The sequence below is a fragment of the Macrobrachium nipponense genome, chromosome 20 (assembly GCF_015104395.2).
Source record: "Macrobrachium nipponense isolate FS-2020 chromosome 20, ASM1510439v2, whole genome shotgun sequence".
Classification (NCBI taxonomy): domain Eukaryota; kingdom Metazoa; phylum Arthropoda; class Malacostraca; order Decapoda; family Palaemonidae; genus Macrobrachium; species Macrobrachium nipponense.
Genome location: NC_061089.1, coordinates 54,662,609 through 54,673,543, shown reverse-complemented (window position 1 = coordinate 54,673,543; position 10,935 = coordinate 54,662,609). Strand labels below are relative to the sequence as shown.

At 36.8% G+C, this 10,935-nt stretch overlaps 1 protein-coding gene across 1 annotated transcript in view; it reads left to right on the top strand.

The window, feature by feature from the left end:
* Positions 1 to 10,713, top strand: part of LOC135225877 (nitric oxide synthase-like protein) — a 467,757-nt gene extending 457,044 nt beyond the window's left edge. Inside the window, 8 exon segments of the mRNA XM_064265444.1 lie at positions 153 to 346; positions 1,698 to 1,867; positions 2,788 to 2,998; positions 4,525 to 4,612; positions 4,854 to 4,978; positions 6,817 to 6,959; positions 7,277 to 7,468; positions 7,647 to 10,713. Of these exon segments, the coding sequence (XP_064121514.1) occupies positions 153 to 346; positions 1,698 to 1,867; positions 2,788 to 2,998; positions 4,525 to 4,612; positions 4,854 to 4,978; positions 6,817 to 6,959; positions 7,277 to 7,468; positions 7,647 to 7,895 (1,372 nt within the window). The 3' untranslated portion in view covers positions 7,896 to 10,713.
* Positions 10,714 to 10,935: the final 222 nt, after the last annotated feature.

The following is a 10,935-nucleotide window of genomic DNA, read 5'->3' as shown; positions in this document are numbered from 1 at the left end:
TTCAAGATATTTAAGACTCAGAATTTAATCCATCTCCACTTCCCTACATAACCTGCTGAAATTCTTAGTAATGTCGTTGTGTTCAGTCGAGATCTTGTGTGCAAATCAATCTTGAATAAGCTTGCAATTAAATCTCTCATTGCTACAACCAGCAGGTGGACGCAGCAAGTCATACTGAGCACCGAGGGAATAAACGACCTGAGTTACAGCCCTGGAGACCACGTGGCCATCTTGCCTGCCAATCGGCGCCAGCTTGTCGATGCCGTCTTGGCCAGATTGGAAAACTGTCCGAATCCAGATCAGCCAGTCCAGGTCCTTTTACAGAAGGAAGTGCATTCACTCAATGGTAATTATTGTTATTATTATTTTTATTATTCAAGCATGTTCTATTGAAGGAAATTGCTGCTTCAGCTGCATTCATTTGATAGAAGTTCTTTTCTATTTTTCTTATCACGGCTTTTTCAATATTATTTAGGCTGGCGAGTCACGCGCCCATTGGATACAGAGGAACAGTCAAGATCGATGAATTTTACGAAATTTATATGTATTCAAATCTGGTGTACGGGTAATGTACACCGGATTTGAATATATATAAATTTCGTAAAATTCATCGATCTTGACTTTTCCTCCTATTATTATTATTATTATTATTATTATTATTATTATTATTATTATTATTATTATTATTATTATTAATTAGACTGAATTTCAAGTTAGTGGTCCTGTGGGCTCGTTCCATATGAATAGGGATCATCTTCTGAATGATAATATTTTTCTTTTACTGCATCCTTCCTCCTTAGGATTCCATCACTTTTCTCACTGTGTGCGCTGTTTCTAATAGCAAACTCTTCTGAATGAGTCCTGGAGCTACTTCGGCATCTAGTTGATCCAGGTTTCTTTTCAGGAATCTTTGGAGCGTCCCTAGTATTCCTATGATTATGGGTACAATTTCCACTTTAGTGCCCCATGGTATTGCGACATCAATGAGTGATGCTTTATTCTTTACTTTGGTGTTATTATTATTATTATTAGTATTATTATTATTATTATTATTATTATTGATGTTGTTGTTGTAGTTTCTCAATCTCTCGAATGACTTTCTTTGTAGCAGCAGGTAAATCATACAACAGCTGTCCCCAGCTTGACGTCTCGGTAGAGCTTTCTACCATTTTTCGAAAGGGAAAGGAAGCCTGATATTTATCTATGTGGTTGGCTACACATAATGTAACCCTGGCTTCATTCCTTCTCCTTTTGAAAAACGGTAGAAAGCTCTACCGAAATGTCAAGGAATAAATGAATTTTGGATAGCTGCTGTATGATTTACCTGCTATTATTATTTTGTTAAGTGAATATTTCTGAAATAGCTTCGTGTTTAATGGTAGTAATGATAATAATGATAAATAAAAACTAGATGCCGAAGTAGCTCCAGGACTCATGCAGAAGAGTGTGCTCCTAGGAACAGCACACATTGTGAGAAAAGTGATGGACTCCAAAGGAGGCAGGATGCAACCCGGAACACCACACTATATAAACCACCCAGTCGAATTGGAGGACTGTGAGAGACAAAAAAAATATAATAATAATAATAATGATATCGTGTCTTCTCCTTAAAGCTCAGTATTCTACCTTTGAACATTATGAGTTTTTTTGTCTATGATATTCATGACTAATGACGCCAGTTATATCTTTTCCTGAAGGCGTGGTAGAAACCTGGGAGCCCCATGAGCGACTACCCACAGCGAGTGTCCGAGTCTTGCTCACCCGCTACCTTGATATCACGACGCCTCCTTCGCCGAATTTCTTGCACCTTTTGGCCGAATATGCTCACGACAATGACCAACGAACAAGGCTGGACCAGCTTGCTACCGTGAGTTGAGAGTGTTTTTTAGAATGTGAGATATATATATGTATAATATAATATACATATATATATATATATATATTATATATATATATATATATATATATATATATATATATATATATATATATATATATATATATTTAGATAAAATTTCAATTTGAAAATCCCAACCAATGTTTCCCAGTTTGTAAAAGAGTATTGGGGAAATAAAGGATAAAAAGATTTGGAAATAAACACAAATTGAGATGATACGAATAAGTAGGTTGTATAGGTTCCAGATCTGGTTTCTTATTAAGCTTCTTTATCGAGTAATAATTATTGATGCCTTAATATTCTACATAGTAGTGAACTAGTTTCATAAATGGCTCTCTTAGCAACTGGCATTGTATCAGTAAATGGATTTAGATCTTTACTAATGTATTAACTATGACAGGCATTGTGTTAATCGATCTTTTTTTCTGTTATTTTGATATATTAGGAAATCACTGTTTTCATAGCTTTTTATTAATGCAACATACATTATTGATGCTCTAACATTTTAACTTGCTTTTTTATAGACTGATCCACCAGTAGTATTAGTATTATATTATGAATTTTAGCTATCACTGTAACTTAGCACTATCTTTTTATCAGATATTTTCAAAGGATTATTTTTCTTATCATTGTAAAAAAAAAGTTAATGCATATTCCCAGAATTATGTTCTTTGTCCCGAAACCAGACCATATGAAAGTTGCAGAACTAAGACCTGACACGTGCCATATATTTCGATCAACAGTCCAGCATCTAACACCACTCAGCCAAAACTTTTAACTCTCCTTCGGGAAGGAACACTTCGGGAAAACCTCATGAATCAAGAAATACGAACCAGAGATCTCACGGGACCTAATGGTATTAATGATAAATCCTAATTTCCCCTCCGCAGGACCCACACGAATACGAAGAATGGAAACACCTGCGCTACCCGCACCTGAAGGAGGTCCTGGAGGAGTTCCCCAGCGTGTCCCTCGACGCCGGCCTCCTCATCACCCGCCTTCCGCTCCTCGGACCCAGGTTCTACTCCATCAGCTCCTCTCCCGACGCTCACCCGGAGGAGATCCATGTCACCGTCGCCGTCGTTCAGTATCGCACCGAACGTAAGATTCTGCTGGGCCTGGCCTTTCACGTCAGCAGTATTATTTTTGTCATTATTTTGTTTAATGTCATTATTTTGTTATTTCATTCATTTTGGCCGAGCTTTGGTGACACCTAATTGTTAGGCGGTATCTGGGGGCAAAGCTACGTAGATAGTAGAGTCCCAGAGGTATTGCATTTCATGTTAATATTATTAATTATTTGGGAAAAACTTTATCGCGAGAGTATGTACAATGTTCTAAGGTGTCCACAATAATAGAAATGTCCAAAGTTCGTGTATAATTTATAAACACTTTATAAAACCTTTCGAACCCTTCCCTGGGTTCATCTTCAGTCTAGGGAAGAGTTCGAAAGCTTTTATAAAGCGTTTGTAAATTTTACACGAACTTTTGACATTTTTATTATTGTGGACCCCTTAGAACATTATTAACTATATAATTTTTTTCATAAAAGCTGGCTAAGTGGTTACCTATTGCTGGTCAGGATCTGGGGTCAAGGCTAGGGAATGGAATCCCTGTGGTAGAAGGCGGGGGTTGGGTGGCTCCTTGGAGGAATGATAGTTTATATTCCTGTAAGGGTGGCTACTGGCTGGGCAGTGGTGGTCTGGGGCCGGATGGCTTGTCTAGGTTATTCGTGTGGAGAAGCCATCTACACCCCTGTGATTAGATTAGGAAAGATAACTTCATTACCTAATTATTCCCCCTAAAACGCAGTTGGTCCCTATTATTAATAAAACTCTATATATCATGTGGAGGTTATGATGTACACATTGACTGAAAACGAACTTGAGCACTAGATTTCAACATTATTAGTATTAATGATACAACACTTTTTAATGGTCACAAAACTACAGAACGTCAACATAATATATATCCTTATTGCCGTTACAAGTTAATTACACAGTCTGTCTCATTTTCCCTCTGGTCGCTAAATCAATTCCACTGTGTGTAAATTCTGCTACTTTCTATCGGCTACAAAGAAAGCAATAAACGTCACCCGCTCGTAACTCTGTCCAACAGCTGACATTCCCTCCCTCATAAATTATTCAGTTTCTGTGTGTCCTGGCAGAAAAATATTGAGCTCGAGTTTCGCTCAAATCTTTCTTGAATTAGGAAGAGAATTAACTCCTTTTCATTTACATATTTCGCTCGCTTTGACTTCAATGTATTATAATTTAACTCCTCTTATATATACCAATGTCACACTTTGTTCATTACTCGTAGTTTTGTTTGTTTATGTCATAGCATTAAAAAAACTTTACTGTCGGGCACGTATATATTTTTAAAGATTTAAAGTAAAGAACGCAGGGAATAGGTATTCACATCCATGTCTGCATCTACATTCTTTAGTGTACAATCGCTGAAAAAGAAAATTTTAGGGTATTGAGAGGTTTGCATATTGCGGATGAATTCCTATACGGTAGACATGTTTTTATATAACCACAATGGACGTGTCTATATATATATATATATATCTGCGTGCGTGTTTGTGTATATACGTATGTATGAAAAGCTCTTTCTCAACACAGATGGCAGAGGCCCAGTTCACTACGGAGTGTGCTCAAATTTCCTGAAGGAAGTTTCACCTGGGGACCACATAGAACTCTTCGTCAGAAGGTAAAACGATCCTGAAAAATTTCCTGAATGATAAAAATATTACGAATGCTGTAGAGATTCTGAAACAAACAGAAGCACCTGTCGATAAGGATTGACATAAATGATAAATATGTCTGGATTACAAAATATTTGAGTCTAATAAATACTTTACATTGCTTGTAAGAGGACTCTGGCATCATGATTTCCTACGGGAGTACCGGAATGACGTTTCTTTCATTTTCTCTCTTATTTTCTTTTACAGTGCACCCAGCTTCCACTTGCCTCATGATCCCAACGTCCCGGTTATTTTGGTGGGACCTGGCACCGGAGTGGCGCCCTTCAGAGGTTTCTGGCACCACAGAAGTTATAAAATGAGACACAGAAAAGGTAAATCTTATTTCATTTCCACAGTTATTTCCTCTGGATGGAAGTATTGCATTGTATTTTCGCAGCGGACTGTACCTCCGGTTTTCCTCTCTCACTATGCTTCCGAAACATTCTCTCTCGTCTATTATAAAAGCCATACTTTTAGATATAATTTTTCCCTTTTTTATACAAGTATCCCAAATTCTATTAATGATGAGTGGAGTTCCTCAATGTCATTTTCTGAAGTGTTCGAAATCTCTAAATTTACACACAAAATTCCAATTGTTCATCAGTACCTCCTTCCTCCTATCTCAGGTTTCCAGTACCAGTATTCCATTTACGTTGTGTCTTACTTAGCTTTATTAGAAAGGTTTCTGTCCTCCAACATCGGGCGACTTAATTTCCTTTTTTCTTTTTCCAGAGAGCAGAAATTTCCCTCATTCTTTTTCCAGAAAAGCTGAATGTCTCTTTTTTCCAGAAAAGCTGAATTTCCCTTATTGTTTTCCTGAAAATGTGAATTTCCTTCAGTCTTTTTCCAGGAAAGCTGAATTTCCCTCGTTCTTTTTCCAGAAAAGCTGAATATCCCTTATTATTTTCCTGAAAACATGATTTCCCCTTATACTTTTTCCTGAAAATCTTATTTTCCTTATTCTTTCTCCAGAAAAACTGAATTTCCCATTTTCATTTTACAGAAAAGCTAAATTTCACTTATACTTTTCCTGAAAAGCTGAATTTCCCTCGTTATTTTTCTAAAAAAGTTGAATTTCCATTATTCTTTTTCTTGAAAGGCTGAATTCCCCACATTCTTCTTCCATAAAAGCTGAATTTACCATATCTTTTTCCAGAAAAGCTACATTTCCCATATTCAGTTTCCATAAATGCTGAATTTCCCTTATTCTTTTTCCACAAAGCTGCATTTCCCTTATTATTTTCTAGAAAAACTTAATTTCTCTCGTTATTATTCCAAAAAAGCTGAATTCCGTCATTATTTCAACAGAAAAGCTGAATTTCTTTCATTTTATTTCCAGGAAAGCAGAATTTCCCTCATTATTTTTCCAGGAAAACTGAAATTCCCTCATTCTTTTAGAAAAGCTGAATTTTCCTCATTCTTTTTACAGAAAAGCAGAATTTCCCTCAGTCTCTTACCAGAAAAGCTGAATTTCCCTCATTTCTTTCTGGAAAAACTGAATTTTCCTCGTTATTTTTCCAGAAAAGCTGAATTTCCTTCAATCTTTTTCCAGAAAAGCTAAATTTCCATCATTCTGTTTCAGAAAAGCTGAATTTCCTTCATTCTTTAAAAAAATTCCCTCATTCTTTTTCTAGAAAAGCTGAATTTCCCTCATTATTCTTTCAGAAAAGCTGTTTCCTTCATTCTTTTTCCAGAAAAGCTAAATATCTAAATATCTCTCATTCTTTTACCAGAAAAGCTCAATTTCCCTCGTTCTTTTCCCAGAAAAGCCGAATTTACCTCATTCATTTTCCAGAAAAGCTGGTTTTCCCTTATTATTTTTCCATAAAAGCTGGTTTTCCTTAATTGTTTTTCCAGAAAAGCTGGTTTTCCCTCATTCTTTTACAGAAAAGCTGAATTTCCCTCACTCTTTTTCCAGAAAAGCCGAATTTCCCTCATTCTTTTTATAGAAAACAAGAATTTCCCTTATTCTTTTTTTCCAGAAAAGCTGAATTTCCCTCATTCTTTTTCCAGAAAAGCCGAATTTCCCTCATTCTTTTTCCAGAAAAGCCGAATTTCCCTCATTCTTTATCCAGAAAAGCCGAATTTCCCTCATTCTTTTTCCAGAAAAGCCGAATTTCCCTTATTCTTTTTTTCCAGAAAAGCTGAATTTCCCTCATTCTTTTTCCAGAAAAGCTGGGTAAAATGACACTGTTCTTCGGATGTCGAACACGGGCTCTTGACCTGTACTCTGAGGAGAAAGAGACGATGAAGAGAATTGGGGTTCTTTCGCACGCGTACTTAGCTCTCTCGAGGGAGCCTAATATCCCAAAGGTAATTTAAGATATAGTTAAGAAATTTGGAAAACGGCAGAACTGTAATGGAAAAGAAAAGCTCCAAAGAGCCTATTATAATACTGCTGAGGCCCTTGCCCCTTGCTAAAGAGGAAACTCATATCATGCTGTCTGGTTTAGAAAACTCGGCTGAATATATTGCCTTAAAAAGTGTTTATATACACCTTGGCCAGAAAATTTGAATATGCCCAAAAGTTTTTATATCAGAATTACCTCGTCAGTCTAAAATGTCTGTTAAATACCTTTAGTATTTTATTTCTTGTGCTGCTGTGCTTGACGCTCTTCATTTCCTTTCAGACATATGTCCAAGATCTTTTGGTCGAAGTTGGTGCTGAAGTCTACAGGCAGGTCGTGGAGCAGAAAGGCCACTTCTACGTGTGTGGCGACTGTACGATGGCTGAATGCGTCTACCAGAAGTTAAAGTCCATAGTACAAGACCACGGCCACTTGTCTGACCAGGAAGTGGAGAACTTCATGCTACAGATGCGGGTAAGTCGTGACACTGCTCTTTTATTCTCTTCTTTTTCAAAATTGATGTAAAAGTTGGACCACTTATATAATTAATGTCCCCTTTTTGGGGGTAATGTTGACCATAACTTGTAGCATTTTAAATTATGACGCACGCTTACATTACTCCGTCACATTTCTTTCAAAATTTTCGTTTCAGGATGAGAACAGATACCACGAAGACATCTTCGGCATCACCCTGAGGACGGAAGAAATCCACCGTCAGAAGAGAGAGAGCGCGAGGGTGCGGATGTCGTCCATACAGCAGGCGGGACCCGCCACGCCCACTCTCTCTCAAGGAGGGGCGTCCTTCACATCCGTGGCCGCGGCGGGAGGTGGGGGAGGGGGCCCGAACTCCCCAATGCCCATCTGTGCAGAGGACGGGCCGAATATCCCGGGGAATGAATAGGGAAGGCCCCGGGGGCAGATCGGCTTTGGCAACACCTACTTCCTCTCCTCATTCAAGCGATTTTCAAAGTTGTTCAATGCTTACTTGCCAAACAACACCAAGCTTAGTTAAATGGTTGTTGAGGCAGTTGCCTGCCTGGAAGGGTGTTAGGTGCATAACTCTAGATCAAAAGTGATTTTGCTCATGTCGATGTCACTTGTGATTTTCTTTTTGGCTAGATCTTTTGGAGTGTGTCTGTTGAAGCTAAAACATCGGTTCGTTAATTTTAAAATGTTAGGATTATTTTCCTTGATTTCAGACTTTACCAATAGTTCATGTATGCCAATACGGGATTGCTTGACACTGTCGTGGTGTAGAATATCTCTAGTGTATTTCGGACGGTCACAATGACCTCCAGGCCAATTAGTGCGTGGATTCGAATCACAACACGGGAACTGAGGTTTCTTCGTTTGGTTTTCATTTGGATTCGAGACTTTTTAGTAACGTTCGTATCTAGAAAGTATGAAAACCTTGAGATGTTAAGAATTTGTTGTGACTATTACAAATGTTTGGGCTTCTGTAAACCAGCTCGGTAAGTTGATGCAGTAAACATAAACTCAGTTTGAACACTGTGTGGGTGTCCAGATTATTCACATGGCCTTTTGGATCATTTATGTCTGATGTTTTAGCTTAACTGAAAAAAAAGTCTTACTAAAATACTTGTGCCTAACAGTCCAAACCATTTGGGGAAAAAAGCATTGAAAAAGGGAAACAAACAATATTAAACGAAAAATCGAGGAAATGTTTTAGAAACATTTCCAGGGGAGAATATCATTCCAGCATTCCTTTCTCGGACCTTCCCCAGTCTCCCTCCCTCCCCCCTCCCCTCTTCCCACCGTCACTCCTACCCTGTCAAGCCTATAGCCTTTTGGCAAAGCTGATCTGCGCTCGATTCTCAAGCCATTCTTTGCAAGTGTGAATCACTGGCGTCTTTTTTCATTGATACATGGGAGTTTAACTTCCTGGAAAATGAAAACATTTTAACTTCCTAGAAAATTAAACAAATTTTGATTAGCAAAGAAGAGAACGGTTTTTGACTTTGCGAAATATTGCCACCAATCTGGAAGTTAATGAAAATGCGTGGTACTATATTTTTGATGGGACAAGTCATTTTTATCAAAGCACTGCCCTTTAAGAACCTAAATTTCATGACTGTGAATAGAGATGTTATGGATATGAAGGAGCTAATTTTGTTGTAATTCGTAGGTTAATATTGGCATAAAAACCTAAAATATGTAGCTCTCTATTCTAAACATAACTTTTTCTAAAAGTGTCATTCTTTGTGAAAGTGAAAAGTATTCATGAATAATGTTGTTAGTGACAGATTTTTTTTAATATATAAGGTTATATCGAACCCAAAAATGATAATGCATAATATTATCTTTGAACGATTTTTGACTGTATAAGATTAAATTGATCCAGACAATTTTTAATACAGTATATAGTATTGTAACAAATCAACGATGCAATTTATAATCAATGAACCAAGCAATTGTTAACGATTGCATGTTATCATGAATGAACCAAACATTGTTTGTAGTTTTAGCTGATAATACATTACTTAGACTTATTTAAATATTGTTTGTATCGACTGAAAGAGAGAAAAAAGTCTTTAAACACTGTAAACTTAAGAATTATTTGTGCCTTAAGAGCTTTAGTTATTGAGAGTTATATTGAATTTTTGTATATCAGTATGGCAATCGTCAAGTTCATTCAAAAAGTCTCCTAGAGAAGGTCGCCTCTCATTTCAGACGAAGTCATTTTGGACGAAAACGGATCAGAACTCAAAAGGGCATCCAATTTGTATAGAGTTGTAACATATCACCTTAATTAGTCTCTTTGGACTCGAAGCACATCTTTGCATTATCTTTAGATTTAATATTACGGAACCTTTCGGTCTCATAGCTCTTTTTATAAGTCATGTGCGTCATACACAAGCACTTGAAAAACACAGCGTGTGTTCTGACACTTTCATGATTCATCTGAGAGAAATGTCGCTTCCCGGTGTACAAGTGTGGTCACAGTGATGTTGTTGTATGTTGGGAACATTTGCCTAGGAGGAATATTTTGAGATCTCAGCTGTTCGCTTGGACCATTACACATTTATGCTAATTCATGCGTCATGGTTTGCATTTGGTGAATATAAGATGCATTCATTATTGACATTGGTTTTGGGGAGTAGCTCTTGAGTTACACGATGCGATTAAATCGATTTCATCCGACTAAGAGGCGGGAAACCATTTGACATTTGGAGAATCATATTTGAGCCGAGTTCTTTAGCGAGCGTGGCAATCCAATGGAAGTTTCATTCAGGCAGACATAGAATTTGCATGGGGCCATTTTTTTTAATGTAAATATAATATAATGCAATTTCAGAGTGTGAATGTTATTGAGATGGATACAGGCCTAGATTTATGTATTGTGAATGATTAGCCAAATTGGGTAATGCATTGGCAAAATTTAAGTTAGTCTTAAAAACATGCGACAAAAAGTTTTATAAAATATATGATTGGTATTGAATGGAACACAATATTTACAGATTTCGGATCGCCTCATAATGATATCAGTGTCTTGTACTATATTTATTTATTATAACATTTAAAGAGTTGAAAATATTTGCCCAGTACAGGATGTAGACTTGGTGTTGATGTAATGTCCTGTATTTTGCTAATTACAGTGAAAAACATTTATAATTCCCCAAAGGGCAAATGACTTCGTTAGCACAATTCATTCCATATATGTGATAAGAGAGTATAGTGTAAATAATTCCTAAGTGAGATATTCACCTATTTTCTACTTCATAAAATTCCCAATTGTGATAGTTGGCACTTGTATACGACTGTAGTTCCAGCACTGAGGTAGTTCTTTCACAATCTCTCTCTCTCTCTCTCTCTCTCTCTCTCTCTCTCTCTCTCTCTCTCTCTCTATATATATATATATATATATATATATAACACACATATATATATATATATATATATATATATATATAATATATATA